The sequence below is a fragment of the Aquarana catesbeiana genome, linkage group LG12 (genome assembly GCF_042186555.1).
Source record: "Aquarana catesbeiana isolate 2022-GZ linkage group LG12, ASM4218655v1, whole genome shotgun sequence".
Classification (NCBI taxonomy): domain Eukaryota; kingdom Metazoa; phylum Chordata; class Amphibia; order Anura; family Ranidae; genus Aquarana; species Aquarana catesbeiana.
The window spans coordinates 231,014,400-231,030,862 of record NC_133335.1 but is presented as its reverse complement, the minus strand read 5'-3'; the positions used below and the strand labels follow the sequence as shown (position 1 = coordinate 231,030,862).

Here is a 16,463-nt window from a genome sequence, read left to right as displayed (position 1 = left end):
AAATGCATTGAGTTGCTGCCGTGTGATTGGCTGATTAGCAATTTATGTTACCAAGCGATTGAACAGGTGAATCTAATAAAGTACAGGCAGGGGATCTGTTTCACCTGCTAAAGGATGTCAAATTCTGTCCATCCAGATCTAAGATTTACACAGCTCTGTCACACAGCACAGCCTTGTCTGCCAGGACTAGAGACCTGTTTTCCCTCTGCTGCAGTTCAATAAAACTTACAGGTCTTGTCCCCCCCCCCCCCCCCCCCCCAGCGTGTGATTGGACGAGAAGCAGCAGACTGAGAATCACCTCTCTGTCACTCTGCTCTCTCCTTCTATCAGCTTGTCCCTTTCTAAAACAAGAGCACAGAAGCAAACTGGCTGGCTCCTTGTGCTGCTTCTCCCTCCCCCTCTCTGAGCTCTGCTGTACTGCAAGATACTGACACCAGGTCAGATTCAGGTTGTTACATGGCTTGCATTGATTAATCATTAAATTAATGATCCCAGAGCTGCATTTATCTGTGTATTTTATATTTTGAGGTTTATCTTCCACTTTAATGTTGGTTTAGGGCCCATTCACACACGTGCCGCGCTGAAGATAACGTCTATTTTTTGTTGATTCCAGTACATTATTAACAATGCATGTTAATGTGCAACATATTGTGTGTTAATGCATCAGAATGGAGAAGTGTGAAGGGCCTTTATATGGGGGGGGGGGGGGCTTTATATGGGGGGGGGGGCTTATGGGGGGGGGGGGGCTTTATATGGGGGGGGGGGGGGCTTTATATGGGGGGCCTTTATATGGGGGGGGGGCTTTATATGGGGGGGGGGCTTTATATGGGGGCTTCCATCTGTTGGAAAACACCTCCAATATCTGTTCTGACAGGGACAATGTTCTAAAGCAGTAGTCTCCAAACTGCAGCTCGGGGGCCACATGTGGATGTTGGCTTGCCTTCATCTGGAACTTAGCGCACCATTCCACCAACTGACACCCGTCAATGGGGCACTATGTCACCAACTGACACCCGTCAATGGGGCACTATGCCAACAACTGACACCCATCAATGGGGCACTATGTCACCAACTGACACCCGTCAATGGGGCACTATGCCAACAACTGACACCCATCAATGGGGCACTATGTCACCAACTGACACCCATCAATGGGGCACTATGCCAACAACTGACACCCATCAATGGGGCACTATGTCACCAACTGACACCCATCAATGGGGCACTATGTCACCAACTGACACCCATCAATGGGGCACTATGTCACCAACTGACACCCGTCAATGGGGCACTATGTCACCAACTGACACCCATCAATGGGGCACTATGCCAACAACTGACACCCATCAATGGGGCACTATGTCACCAACTGACACCCATCAATGGGGCACTATGCCACCAACTGATGCCATGGATGGGACACTATGCCACCAACTGATGCCATGGATGGGACACTATGCCACCAACTGATGCTGTTGATGGGGCACTATGCCCCATAACGGACACCATCAATGGGGCACTATTACTCCCACTGACACCATTGATGGGGCACTTTGCCACCAACTGACATCATCGATAAGGAGACTATACCACCAACTGACAATCATCAATGGGGCACTATTACTCCCACTGACACCATCGATGGGGCACTATTACTCCCACCATTGATGGGGCACTTTGCCAACAACTGACATCATTGACGAGGGCACTATGCCACAAAGTGACAACCATCAATGGGGCACTATGCCACAAAGTGACACCATTGATAGGGGCACTATGCCAACAAGTGACACCATCGATGGGGCACTGTGCCACCCACTGACACCACTGATGGGGCACTGTGCCACCCACTGACACCACTGATAGGGCACTGTGCCACCCACTGACACCACTGATGGGGCACTGTGCCACCCATTGACACCACTGATGGGGCACTGTGCCACCCATTGACACCACTGATGGGGCACTGTGCCACCCACTGACACCACTGATGGGGCACTGTGCCACCCACTGACACCATCGATGGGGCACTATTCCTTCCATTCAAACCAATGTTTACTGTTGTGCCCATTGCTGCCAGGACAATTTATGCTCCTACTGGTCCCAGTCTGCCCCCCCCCCCCTTTAAGTTTGAAGCACAGTACAGTAAACTGGCCCTTAGTTTAGAAAGTTGGGGACCCCTGATCTGAAGGAGACATGCAGTTGTCTATAGGACCCCTTCACTGTTGAAATCTGGACCTAAAGTGGACCTGCTTGTTGTATCAATTAGAGAAGTGTCAGTGGCCTTGTTTTAGCTCCGAGGTTCCATTCCCGTAGCATTTCTCCTTCTCTCTATTTTCAAGCATGAGATGATAAAATCAGAGTTGCTGTGGCAACAAGTCCTGTATAGTTCCCTTTGGAACATTTTTCACACAGTAACATCTCAAGTATATGAAACTGTGACCATTGTTCTCCTAAGAAGAGCACAAAGAAGTCACATTATGGAGTGTACTGGGGTTTCTCACTTCTCTTTTCGTGTTTTTCTATAGCTGTTCTGTTATTTTTTTTCTGCGGTTGGGTCATTGTAAGGACACCGAGGGAGCCGATTGACAGCCGCACTCATGTCCCATCACACCTGTCGTGGCTTTCTGTAAATTCCTTCACTGCGTCTCGTCTGGTTATCACCGCCGGGCAAACTGTGTAAGCGCTCAGAAATGTCACCGGACCAGTATATCCTCCGAGGATTGTGTGTTCCAACAACTCTGAGAAAAACTGGATCACACGGCCAGGACTGCGGGGAGATTCTCACCACGCATGCGGCTTTCATTCCAATGCTTCAAGAGGTTACAAAGTGTCAAAAACTGCAAATGATGTAGCCAAGCAGCCGGAAAAAGTAGAATTTGGGGGTGCAATGCTACAGGGGTCACCAGCAGGAGGAAAGAGATCCCGATTCCTCTATATAGATCTTTATATCACTAGAGGGGTCACCAGGGGGAGGAAGGAGGTCCTGATTCCTCTATATAGATCTTTATATCACTGGAGGGGTCACCAGCAGGAGGTCCTGATTTTTCTATATAGATCTTTATATCACTAGACGGGTCACCAGCAGGAGAAAGGAGGTCCTGATTCCTCTATATAGATATTTTATATCACTGGAGGAATCGCCAGCAGGAGGAAGGAGGTTCTGATTCCTCTATATAGATCTTTATATGACTAGAGGGGTCACCAGCAGGAGGAAGGAGGTCCTGATTCCTCTATATCAGTAGAGGAATCACCAGCAGGAAAAATGAGGTCTTGATTCCTCCTTATAGATCTTTATATCAGTAGAGGGGTCACCAGCAGGAGGAAGGAGGTCCTGATTCCTCTATATCAGTAGAGGAATCACCAGCAGGAAAAATGAGGTCTTGATTCCTCTATATAGATCTTTATATCACTAGAGGGGTCACCAGCAGGAGGAAGGAGGTCCTGATTCCTCTATATCAGTAGAGGAATCACCAGCAGGAAAAATGAGGTCTTGATTCCTCCTTATAGATCTTTATATCAGTAGAGGGGTCACCAGCAGGAGGAAGGAGGTCCTAATGCCTCTATATAGATCTTTAGATCACTAGAGGAATCACCAGCAGGAAAAATGAGGTCCTGATTCCTCTATATAGATCTTTATATCACTAGAGGAATCACCAGCAGGAAAAATGAGGTCTTGATTCCTCTATATAGATCTTTATATCACCAGAGGGGTCACCAGCAGGAGGTCCTGATTTTTCTATATAGATCTTTATATCACTAGAAGAATCCCCAGCGGGAGGAAGGAGGTCCTGATTCCTCTATATAGTTATTTTATATCACTGGAGTAATCGCCAGCAGGAGGAAGAAGGTCCTGATTCCTCTATATAGATCTTTATATCAGTAGAGGGATCGCCAGCAGGAGAAATGAGGTCCTAGTTCCCCTATATAGATCTTTATATCACTAGAAGGATCACCAGCCTGAGGAAAGAAGGTTCCAATTCCTCTATATAGAGCTTTATATTACTAAAGGGGTTGCCAGTGGGAAGAAGGAGGTCCTGATTCCCCTTCTACAGATCTTTAGTTAGACCTCATTTTCTGTCCAGTTCTTGAAACGCCGCTTGCAGGAACACAGAGCAAGTTTAGATACTTGCCTAAATCTAGGCAATACCTAAATCCATGGCTGTGCTGTCCTTCACTCCGGTATTGATACTTGGTCCCCCACTTCTCCCAACTGGTTATCCGACTCCCTCTTGTTACCCCTTTTGCAGATGTCATCACATACAATACGTTGCACATGATAGTATAGGCGTGCCTTCCCACATTCTGGTGCTGGGGATTGGAGGAACGGTCACCTGGCTGCCACTGGACTGTGCATTAAGGAACAGTGCCTTGCAAAAGTATTCACCCCCCCCCCCCACCCCTTGGCATTTTTCGTGTTTTGTTGCCTCACAACCTGGAATTAACATGGATTGTTTGAGGATTTGCATCATTTAATTTACAGAACATGCCCACAACTTTGAAGATTTTATTTATTGTGAAGCAAACAACAAATAGGACTAAATAACAGAAAAAGTCAATGTGCATAACTATTCACCCCCCTAAAGTCAATACTTTGTAAAGCCACCTTTTGCGGCTATCACAGCTCCAAGTCGCTTTGGATAAGTCTCTATGACTTGCCACATCTTACCACTGGGATTTTTGCACATTCCTCCTTGCAAAACTGCTCCAGCTCCTTCAAGTTGGATGGTTTGCGCTTGTGAACAGCAATCTTTGACCACAGACTTTCTAATGGAATGAGGTCTGCGCTTTGACTAGGCCATTCCAACACATTTACATGTCTCCCCTTAAACCACTCAAGTGTTGCTTTATCAGTGTGTTTGGGGTCATTGTTCTGCTGGAAGGTGAACCTCCGTCCTAGCCTCAAATCACACACAGAGTGGTACAGGTTTTGCTCAAGAATATCCCTGCATTTAGCACCATCCATCTTTCCCTCAACTCTGACCAGTTTCCCAGTCCTGACTGCTGAAAAACATCCCCACAGCATGATGCTGCCACCACCATGTTTCACAGTGGGGATGGTGCTCTTTGGGTGATGTGATGTGTTGGGTTTGCGCCAGACATAGCGTTTCTTTGATGGCCAAAAAGTTCATTTGTAGCCTCATCAGACCAGAGCACCTTCCTCCATACATTTTGGGAGTCTCCCACATGCCTTTTCGCAAACTCAAAACGTGCCATTTTGTTTTTTGCTGAAAGTAATGGCTTTCTTCTGGCCACTCTGCCATAAAGCCCAACTCTATGGAGCGTACGGCTTATTGTCATCCTATGTACAGATACTCCAGTCTCTGCTGTGGAACTCTGCAGCTCCTCCAGGGTTACCTTAGGTCTCTGTGCTCCTCTCTGATTAATGCCCTCCTTACCTGCTCCGTGAGTTTTGGTGTGCGGCCATCTCTTGGCAGGTTTGCTGTTGTGCCATGTTCTTTCCATTTGGTTATGATAGATTTAATGGTGCTCCTAGGGATCATCAAAGATTTGGATATTTTTTTTTTATAACCTAACCCTGACTTGTACTTCTCAACAACATTGTCCCTTACTTGTGTGGAGAGTTCCTTGGTCTTCATGGCAGTGTTTGGTTAGTGGTGACTCTTGCTTAGGTGTTGCAGCCTCTGGGGCCTTTCACAAAGGTGTGTATATGTAATGACAGATCATGTGACACTTATATTGCACACAGGTGGACATCATTTCACTAATTATGTGACTTCTGAAGGTAATTGGTTGCACCAGAGCTTTTTATGGGCTTCATAACAAAGGGGGGTGAATACATACGCACATACCAATTATCAGTTTTTTATTTCTGAAAAATAGTTTTATGTATATATTTTTCTAATTTTACTTCACTAACTTAGACTATTGTGTTCTAATCCATCACATATAATTCAGATTAAAAAAAACATTGAACTAAAGGCTGTAATGTAACAAAATTGGGTGGAAAGCTAAGAGGGGTGAATACTTTTGCATGGCACTGCAAGCATTCCCTTGCATTGGATCATCTCCTAGTGAACTCTTGGGCACTTTGCACATTGTCCCTTCCCTTTGAACTTCCTTAAAGGTCTCTTAGAGTTCAGTCACTGGCTACAGGCAACGCAGATTCAAAATACACGAAGCCCAGCCACAGCCGGCCATTTTGTCTAAGAGACCTCCACGCTGTTGCTGGTGCCTTGGCAACAGAGAGCCCTGGACCGGTTGGTGCTCTGACAAGTCATGAACCGAATGCGGAACCTTCCGTTGTGCAGCCATCAAGATAAACAACTCTAAATGGGATAAACGAGCGGGTGTCAGAGAGGATGAGGCTCAGAGACTTCTCCTCTTAGCGGCGAGCGGTTTGCGGAAATGTGACTAATGCGACATGGCAATCTCGGGGCAGGGTGATGACTGCAACGTTTTGCTTTAGGGGGAGACTGGCTGCTCTGAGGGAGCCCAAAGACATGGCTGGGATTACGCAACACTAGCAGGAAGTCAACCCTTTCCAGGCGGCCGAGGACGGTGTGCTGAAGCTGGAAGGAGCAGCGAAGGAAGGCTAGAATGGTTAAGAGTCAATTTTATCTCAAAGTGTTATGAAAATCCACAATGCAATACAGCAAGGCAGTGCAATGTATCCCTTACACTGTTTTCTGTCTCCCTTTTTTTCTTTTTGTCTTTTTCTTTATTTTCTCTCTTCTTTGCATTTGCAATCCTTGTAAATGAGTGGAAAATCCCTTTTTTGTCTTCAGGTTACAGACACTCCCAAAGTGCTGGCTTTTTGTTACTAGGAATCTTTTAGTATTGTCCTAAGTTCTTTTCATTTTTCTTACATATACCATACATATGGTCCGCTGGGACTAGTAAATCCTGGTTGGGGTCCTGGAGCCCGGAGACTTTGTAGAGACTTGGAAGGGACGAAGGCTCCAATCCTGGGGTCCATGTTTTGCCACCAGCTAGCACACTGACTAAGCGGGTGCAGTGGTGTGTGTTGGTTTTGTGCTGCCCTAGGCAAGACTAAATTCAAGCACCCCCCCCCCCCCCCATCTAAATTCGTCCCATCCCAGCCGCTTTAAAATTGCGTGTAATAACGTATATTTCACTATCCATAGGCCGTTACATGTTACCGCTTTGTGTTTACAGAGGGAGTCTGATGCTAGAATTACTGCCCATGAATCTGACGTTCGCGATGATACCTCAAGTGTGTGGGACGATTACTGTTTGCGTGCGTAAGGGGACCAACACGTGCGATGAGGGCACTTAAAAAAGCATTGAAAACACCAAGATCGGTGGTTTTGAATGCTTTCGATTTTTTTGAAACTGGTACCGATGGTTTTCCAATAAAACGGAAGTGATGTCATCGCTTCTGGTTTACTGTTACAAACAGCCGATCAAAGCTGACCCTGGCTTTGCTTGGTTGGGACAGAAGAGCTGTGGAAGGCGGCCGGAGGGGTGGGGGGGTGGGGAGTAAGTACAGGCACCGCCCCCCTGAAAATACATCTTGTTTGCCTCGCAGTAGATACTCTCCTGGGTGGGTGTGCTTGGTACAGAGAAAACTGGTTGTTCAGTGTCTCCTTGGATTCGTTGACTTCTTGTGTGGGTCCTGTAGCCCAGAGGATTTGTAGAGACTTTGGAGTTGATTAACTAAACAGTTTAAATAAACTGTTCACTTTGTAAGGGAGGTTGCACTTTGCAGGGGGTTTTTTTCCCCAGAACTTGGTGAATGTGATGAAATTTCAATTTGCAAAGAATACCCAAACACTAGCAAGGAAAAAAATAAATAAGAAAGCACCTTTCACCTCATTCACTAAGCTCTTGGGAAAACTCTCATGCAAAGTGCAATTTATCTTGCAAAGTGAACAATCTATTTGCCTTTAATAAATAAGCCCCAAAATCTCTAGCAAGCTCCAGGACCCATACTAGGACTAATCCCAGAGGACACTGAACAACCAAAGCTTTGCCTCATTCAGCAAGCTCTGTGAAAAACTCTCTTGCAAAGTGCAACTTTTCTTGCAAAATAAACAGTCTATTTGTCTTTAATACATCGGTCCCAAAATTTCTATCAAGCTCTCAGGCTCCAGGACCCATACTAGGACTTACTCATCCCAGAGGACACTGAACAACCAGAGCTTTGCCTCATTCACTAAGCTCTGGGGAAAATTCTCCTGCAAAGTGAACAGTCTATTTGCCTTTGCTAAATAAACAACTTTAGGGGGATGAAATCTCCAATCCTGGGTGCATGTTTTGCCACTAGCCAGCACCCTGATTGGGCAGGTGCGCTTGGTACAGAGAAAACTGATTGTTCAGTGTCCTCTGGGATTAGCAGGTCCTGGAGCCCAGAGGCATCGTAGAGACTTTGGAAGGATGAGGTCTCCAATCCTGGATCCATAAGTTTCCACTAGCCAGCACCCAATGGGGCAGTTGTGTTTGGTACAGAGAAAACTGGTTGTTCAGTGTCCTCTGGGATTAGCAGGTCCTGGAGCCCAGGGGCCTCGTAGAGACGTGGAGGGATGAGGTCTCCAATCTTGGGTCCATATGTTGCCACTAGCCAGCACCCGATTGGGCAGTTGTGTTTTCGTACAGAGAAAACTGGTTGTTCAGTGTCCTCTGGGATAAGTAGGTTCTGGAGCCAGGAGGCTTTGCAGAGACTTGGGAGGGATGAAGTCTTCAATCTGGGGTCTAGGTTTTTCCCATAGCCATCAGCCTGATTGGGCAGGTGGATACAGCCCTTCTGAGTTGGGTGTTGGCAATAGTTCATTGCTCCACCCTCCCAGGAGTCCATGTGGCTGTAAGGCAGCAGGCTTGGTGCGTCTGTGCACAGTGGTTTGAGTATTGTCTGAAGGAACCCACAATGGACTGGGCCTGTTGGCCAGAGAGGAGGTTCTGCAAGTCCTAGCCAGGAGGGCTGAGTATTTATGGATTGCTGGAATAGGAAACCCATGTGTTCTGTAAAGCTTACCTGCTTGCTGTGTCTGGCCACGGATGGGTAGGCTGCGGGGACCATCTCCGGCCGTGTTAAATGCCGCCACGCTGATCAGGTAGGTGGTGTACCCCGTCAGGTTTTTGAGCTTCACCCCACTCTCCGGGAGGAACAACGTCCTCACTTTCTCTGTCTCGTTCTTCCGCACGGCTTCCCAGAAGTAGATCTGGAAGAGGCACAAAATTATTTATACATGGAAAAATTCAGCTTCAAGTTTGTGGGGAGGTTCGAGGAATGACAATGGGGCTGGGGGACCACAGGACCGACCATGGCAGGACATTAACAGCAGAGTATATGGAGTACCTAACAGATCTCCCTGTGTGATCATGAGCCTAGGACCGCTTGAGCCTAATTTGGGTTCTCACTCCTTCTCTCTGCCCTCCCTCTTGATCTTTATTTAAATTTTCACATAGTTTGAAAAACATGTTGATAATGGCATATAAAAAGTGTTAGTTACCCCCCCCCCCCCCTTATTGGCTGAGGACATCCAATCCACTAAAGGTCCATTGGAGCCAAGCTTGACTTCTACAGGAAAAGTCGACATTTGCATACGATTAAAGCTGCACTTTTCCACCAAATTAGTTTTTGGGGTCTGAGTTTGCCAGATTGGTGCGCTTCCTTTAAAGCAAACCTATGCTTTGGTCATGTAGGCAAAGGGAACATGTCCACTGTATTGATGAAGATTCCAATAATACATACACCCCACCCCCTTCAATTCCTCATCAATAGGCCACAAGGAGTGTAAAAAAATCTTTGGTACTTAGTTGTAGACGGGGCTTTTTTTTTGCAGGGGGGGGCGCAGTTCCAGCACCTGCAGTACTGAATGTATGTGTAATGACAAGGGGTTATGGGGTGTGCTGGGTGATCCATTGTCACCGGGGAGGGGTGCGGGGGGAAGTCTACTATTCCTGGTGAAGGATCTATTGTACTGGGGAGATCTACTGTTGCTGGTGGGGGATAGTGTGTGCTGGAAAGGTCTATTGCTAGTGGGGGATCTATTGTGCTGGGGAGGTCTAGTGTTGCCAGTGGGGGATTTTATGTTTCTGGGCAGGTCAATTGTTGCAAGGGGTGGTGTGGTGTGCTGGGTGATCTATTGTCACAGGGAAGGGGTGCGGGGTCTACTATTGCTAGTGAGGGCTCTATTGTGCTGGGGGGGGGTCTACTATTGCTGGTGGGGGGTGTATTGTACTGGGGTGATCTACTGTTCCTGGTGGGGGATCTATTGTGCTGGGGAGTTCTTATGTTGCAAGGGGTGGTGGGGTGAGCTGGCTGATCTATTGTCACGGGGGAGGGGTGAGCTATTGTGCTGGGGGAGTTGTACTATTGCTGGTGAAGGATCTATTGTGCTGGGGAGGTCTACTATTGCTGGTGGGGGATCTATTGTGCTGGGGAGGTCTCCTGTTTCTGGAAAGTTCAATTGTTGCAAGGGGTGGTGGGGTGTGCTGGCTGATCTATTATCACGGGGGGGGGGTGCACTATTGTGCTGGGGTGGTTTACTATTGCTGGTGGGGGATAAATTGTGCTGGGGAGGTCTACTGTTGCTGGTGGGCGATCTATTGTGCTGGGAAGGTCTACTGTTTCTGGAAAGGTCAATTGTTGCAAAGGGTGGTGGGGTGTGCTAGCTGATCTATTGTCACGGGGAAGGGGTGCGCTATTGTGCTGGGGGAGTTCTACTATTGCTGGTGAGGGATCCATTGTGCTGGGGAGGTCTACTGTTGCTGGTGGGGGATCTTATGTTTCTGGAAAGGTCAATTGTTGCAAGGAGTGGTGGGGTGTGCTGGCTGAGCTATTGTCATAATGTCACGGGGGGGGGGGGGAGGCACTATTGTGCTGGGGTGGTCTATTATTGCTGGTTGGTGGGGGGATATATTGTGCTGGGGAGGTCTACTGTTGCTGGTGGGGAATCTATTGTGCTGGGAAGGTCTACTCATTCTGGAAAGGTCAATTGTTGCAAGGGGTGGTGGGATGTGCTGGCTGACCTATTGTCACAGGGGGGACGACACACTATCCTGCTGGGGCAGTCTACTATTTCTGGTGGGGGATATATTGTGCTAGGAAGGTCTACGATTGCATGTGGGGAATCTATTGGTGCTTGTGAGGTCTGCTGTCGCTGGTGAGGGATCTACTGGTGTTAGGGGGGTCTTATGTCTCTGGGAGAGTGGTGAATTGTTGCTGGGAAAGATCTACTGTTCTGTTCAGGTAAGGATGTCTATTGTTGCTGGGGGGATCTATTATTGCTGATGGGGGGCAATTTTGCTGCTTGCTTGTTATTAACAAATTCCATACAAATTACTTAGCACCAAAATATTATACTTGGTTCTGTGTTCTTTAAAAGGGGCGGTGCTGGGAGGTGGGTAGGGGTGGAACAGGTGGACAGTGCTCAGAGGTGAGTAGAGGGCGGAGACCAGGAGTGGCCCAGAAAGTTCTGGTGTTAGGGTGGTGCTTGGACAACCAGCGGGGGTGGGGAAAGAACATTTGACCCGTGTAAGCTCCAGGTCCGGACCTGGAGCTTGCACAGGGCTTCCATGCCCATTGTTCCCCAGACAAACTGGGCAGCACTGGAACAAAGGAATAAGCTGCTACAAAGGGGTTAAAGTTCTAAACTTTTTGTCCCCCATGAGCCTGATATTAATTTTTTCTTGAAATAGCCGCTAACTTCTGCAAAAGAGGAACTAGGAGGCGCTACATAGTATCTAATTCTCATGAAAGGTTTCGCCCTTCCTTTATCAGAAAAAGAAATGCTTAAGAATTTCCTGGAAAAACAAGACAAAAAGTTTTCCAACATGGCTGATAACACGGGAGCTGATTAGGGATTTAATTATTCATTTCTAACCACTGCATGGAAAAATGACAGCCTGGAACTGATTGGTTGCAAAGGGCAAGAACACAATTTTTTTTTTTTTCCGCACATGGGAACAGACGTTGATGTTTGCAGCGGGCGCAGTACACAATTCCTGGACAAGAGCGCCCTCTGCTGTCCTTTTTAAAGCTGGGCTCTATTTTTCCACCATATGAGTAGTCGTGTCAGAATGTGACGCAGACCCCTGGGCTTCATTAATAAAATAGTAAACATGTGCGATTCTGCTCTTGGCAGTACAACTCGGGCGTTCTTAGGGGATAATTGTCTTTGTGAAATAATAGCTTCATCGTCAAATCCAATATTTGCAAACTGTGTTTGTTTTTTTGTTTTTTTGCGCCGTTCATAATCTAAGATTACTGCCAGCACGCTTTGAGCAATTATCCCGCTTTTCCTTCTTTTGTTCCGGTGGCAATGCCAGGCAAGAGCGATAAATGCCAAAGTTTTGTTTGGCAGTGAAAAAACAAAAGAATGCAAATTTGTGATCACTCTTGAAAAATCGCAGAGTGAAAGTCAATGGGAAACCATCTGATGCTACCACGCACACACATATGGACAACTTTAGAGGTTTTTTTCAGGAAGCTACAATGTATGTTTAAAAATTTGTAGACACCTGACCACTACAACTACCAATATGGCCAAAATTATGTGTGCAGGTGTCTCCAGTGAAGAGTACTGTTAATACCCCCTCATACAAAGACATTGTAGACAATTGTGCTCCTCCAACCTTGTGGTAACAGTTTGGTGAAGACCCCTCATACAAAGACATTGTAGACAATTGTGCTCCTCCAACCTTGTGGTAATAGTTTGAAGACCCCTCATACAAAGACATTGTAGACAATTGTGCTCCTCCAACCTTGTGGTAATAGTTTGAAGACCCCTCATACAAAGACATTGTAGACAATTGTGCTCCTCCAACCTTGTGGTAATAGTTTGGTGAAGACCCCTCATACAAAGACATTGTAGACAATTGTGCTCCTCCAACCTTGTGGTAACAGTTTGGTGAAGACCCCTTTCTGTTCCAGCATGACGTTGCCCTGTGTACATAGCCAGCTCCATAAAGACATGGTGTGACCAGTTTGGTGTGGAGGAACTCGAGTGTCCTGCACAAAGCCCTGACCCCATCCCTACTGAATGCCTTTTGGATGAATTGAAGCCCTGATGGGGAGCCAGGTCTTCTAATCCAACATCAGTACCTGACCTTACAAATGCTCTATTGGCAAATGGGCAAGAGAAGTTCAATTCATTCAAAAGCTGCCCAGTAGGGTTGAGGTCAGGGCTCTGTACTAGGTCACTTGAGTTTCTGTGAACTCGTCAAGATAGTTTGACCAGTTTGGTGTGAAGGAACTCCAGTGTCCCTGACCTCATCTCTACTGAGCACCTTTGGGGTGACAGATCAACTTACCATCTTACCTATATAGGCTTGTTGGACATCCCATTTCAAAAACCTGGCCAATAATGGAATTGACCCTCATTTGTGACTTTGCCCTCCTGAGAAGACTTTCCACACGATTTTGGAGGGTGTCTGTGGGAATTTGTGCCCATTTTTGTGAGGTTAGGCACTGAAGTTGGATGAGAAGACCTGGCTCCCAATTGGCGTTTAAATTCATCCCAAAGGTGTTCAGTAGGGTTGAACTGAGATCTCTATGCAGGACATTTGGGTTCCTCCACACCAAACTGGTGAAACCATGTCTTTATGGAGCTGGCTTTGTATACAGGGGGGGGCACAGTCATGCTGGAAAAGAAAAGGGTCTTCACCAAACTGTTATCACAAGGTTGGAAGAGCACAATTGGCTAGGAGGAGTGAGGAAGGAGGGAGGAAGTGGGGAAAAAAAAAAAGCGGGCAAGAGAGAGGGGGATAGGAAAGTAGAGAAAGAGGAAAGGAGCGAGATGTATAGAGAGGGAAAAGAATAGAATGAGGGAGGAGAGGGTAAAGAACAGAAGGAGAGAGGAGAATCTGAGAAGAAAGGGTTGAGAGGGAAAGAAAAAGAGATAGGGTGAAGGAGAGCGGAAAAGGGTGAGGGAAGGAGAGAGGAGTGAGGAAAAGGGGGAGAGGGAAGGAGTGAGAGGAAAAGGGGGAGATGGAGTGAGAGAGAGGAAAAGGGGGAGAGGTAAGGAGAGAGAAGGAAAGAGAATGGAAAAGGGGGAGAGGTAAGGAGAGAGAAGGAAAGAGAATGGGAAAGGGGGAGAGGGAAGGAACGAGAAGGAGTGAGAGGAAAAGGGGGAGATGGAGTGAGAGAGAAAAAAAAGGGGGAGAGAGAAGGAAAGGGAATGGAAAAAGGGGAGAGGGAAGGAGTGAGAGGAAAAGGGGGAGATGGAGTGAGAGAGAGGAAAAGGGGGAAAGGAAAGGAGCCAGAAGGAGTGAGGGAAAGGAAAAGAGGGAGGGAGGGAGAGGAGGAGAGGGAGAGGAAAAGGGGGAGGGAAGGAGAAAGAAGGAGAGAGGGGGAAAAGAAGAGAAGGAAAGATGGAGAGGAGAATCGGAGAAGGGTTAAGAGGGAAAGGAAAAGAGAGAGGGGGAAGGAGTGAGTGAGAGGGAGGGAGAAAGGGGAGAAAGAATATATATAGAAGGGAAAATAATTACTTACTCCTACAGATTGTGTAGGTTTGCCCACTTACAAAGAAATGAAGGGTCTATAATTTTTATCATAGGTGTATTTTATATGATAGAGACAGAATATCAACCAACAATCCTGACAAAAACCACACGATACAAATGTTATAAATGGAGTTGCAGTTCAGTGAGTAAAATAAGTATTCACCAAGATCGCCAAGCATAACATGTAGGCCTGGTTCACACCTATGCATTTTTTAGTGCATTTTCAGGTTTGCAGAAACACACTACAGTCCATTTAACATGGTTTCCTATGGGTCACGTTCACAACTGTGCATGTTATGGAAAAGGCCAGGGACGTTTTTCCTGGTTTTTGGTTGCATAGACCAGTGTTTCCCAACTCCAGTCCTCAAGGCGCCCCAACAGGTCCTGTTTTCAGGATTTCCTTCAGATGAAACTACTGTATTTACTAAGGCAGTGAAACTGATCAACTCACCTGTGCAAAATAATGGTAAGCCTGAAAACATGACCTGTTGGGGAGCCTTGAGGACTGGAGTTGAGAAACACTGGCTTAGACTTCAATGGATTAAAAAATGTGTATTGAAAAACGCAAAATGCACCTGAAATATGCAAACGGCAACCTGCATAGGTTTGAACCAGGCTTAAATACTTGGTGGAGAACCCCTTGTTGGCAAGCTCAGAGGTAAGACATTTCTTGTAGTTGGTGACCAGGTTTGCACACATCTCAGGAGGGATTTTGGTCCACTCTTTACAGATTTTCTCTAAATCCCCAACTTTTCTATAGGATTAAGGTCTGGAGATTGGCTAGGCCACTTAATGTGCTTCACTTGAGCCACTCCTTTGTTGCCTTTGCAGTATGTTTTAGGTCATTGCCATGCTGGAAGAACCATCCATGACCATGATCTTCAGAGGGAAGAAGGTTCTCATCCAGGATTTTACAATACATGGCCCCTCAATGCGGCAAAGTCGGCGTGTATTTTTAGCAGAGAAACAGCCCCAAAGCATGTTTCCACCTCTGTGCTTGACTGTAGGGATGGTGTTCTTAGGGTCATAGTCAGCATTTTTGTTCCTTCAAACACAAAGAGTCGGGTTAATGCCAAAGAGTTCCATTTTGGTCTCATCTGACCACAGCATATTCTCCCAATCCTTCTCTGAATTATTTAGATGTTCATTGGTAAACTTGAGATGGGCCTGTATATATGTCTTCTTGAGGAGGTTGGACCTGGTGGGAGCTGCAGGATTTCAATCCATGGCAGCGTATTGTGTTACCAATGGTTTGTTTGGTGACTGTGGTCCCAACTGCCTTGAGATTATTCACAAGCTCCTCCCGTGTAGTTCTGGGCTGATCCCTCACTTTTCTCATGATCATCCTCACCCCATGAGGCGAAATCTTGCATGGAGTGCCAGACCGAGGGCGATTGATAGTTATTTTGTATTCCTTCCATTTGCGAACAATCGCTCCAACAGTTGTCTCCTTCTCACCAAGCTTCTTGCTGATGGTCTTGTAGCCCATTCCAGCCTTGTGCAGGTCTACAATCTTGTCCCTGAGGTCCTTTGACAGCTCTTTGGTCTTGTCCATGATGGTGAGGTTTGAATGGAAGAAAGAGATTCTATGGACAGGTGTCTTTTATACACATAACGAGTTGTCGTTAGGAGGACCTTCTTACATTGACAGGACTGATCTGTGTGCCACATGAGCACCTACTGTAGCCAGTCTGTGGGAGCCAGAATTATTGTTGGTTGGTAGGGGATCAAATACTTATTTAACTCACTGAACTGCAACTCAATTTATAACATTTGTATCATGTTTTTTTTTCTGGATTTTTGGTTGATATTCTGTCTCGATCATTTAAAATACACCTATGATAAAAATTATAGATCCTTCATTTCTTTATAAGTGGGCAAAACTTACACAATCTGCAGGGGATCAAATCATCATTATTTTTCCCCACTGTATAAAGAGAGAAAGAGAGGGAGAAGGAAGGAAAGAGGGTGAGGAAAAGGAATACAAAAAAAACAGTCACTTCCAGCGCTAATAGGTCTTCTAAAGTAAAGGG

The 16,463-nt window shown here is 46.4% G+C and overlaps 1 protein-coding gene across 4 annotated transcripts in view; it reads right to left on the bottom strand.

Moving 5' to 3' along the window:
• The window catches only part of SDK2 (sidekick cell adhesion molecule 2), an 818,277-nt gene that overhangs the window by 45,412 nt on the left and 756,402 nt on the right, over positions 1 to 16,463 (bottom strand). For all 4 annotated transcript variants that reach the window (XM_073606891.1, XM_073606893.1, XM_073606892.1 and 1 more), the window contains one exon: positions 8,957 to 9,143. In XM_073606891.1, the coding sequence (XP_073462992.1) occupies positions 8,957 to 9,143 (187 nt within the window). The remainder of the gene's footprint in view (positions 1 to 8,956; positions 9,144 to 16,463) is intronic.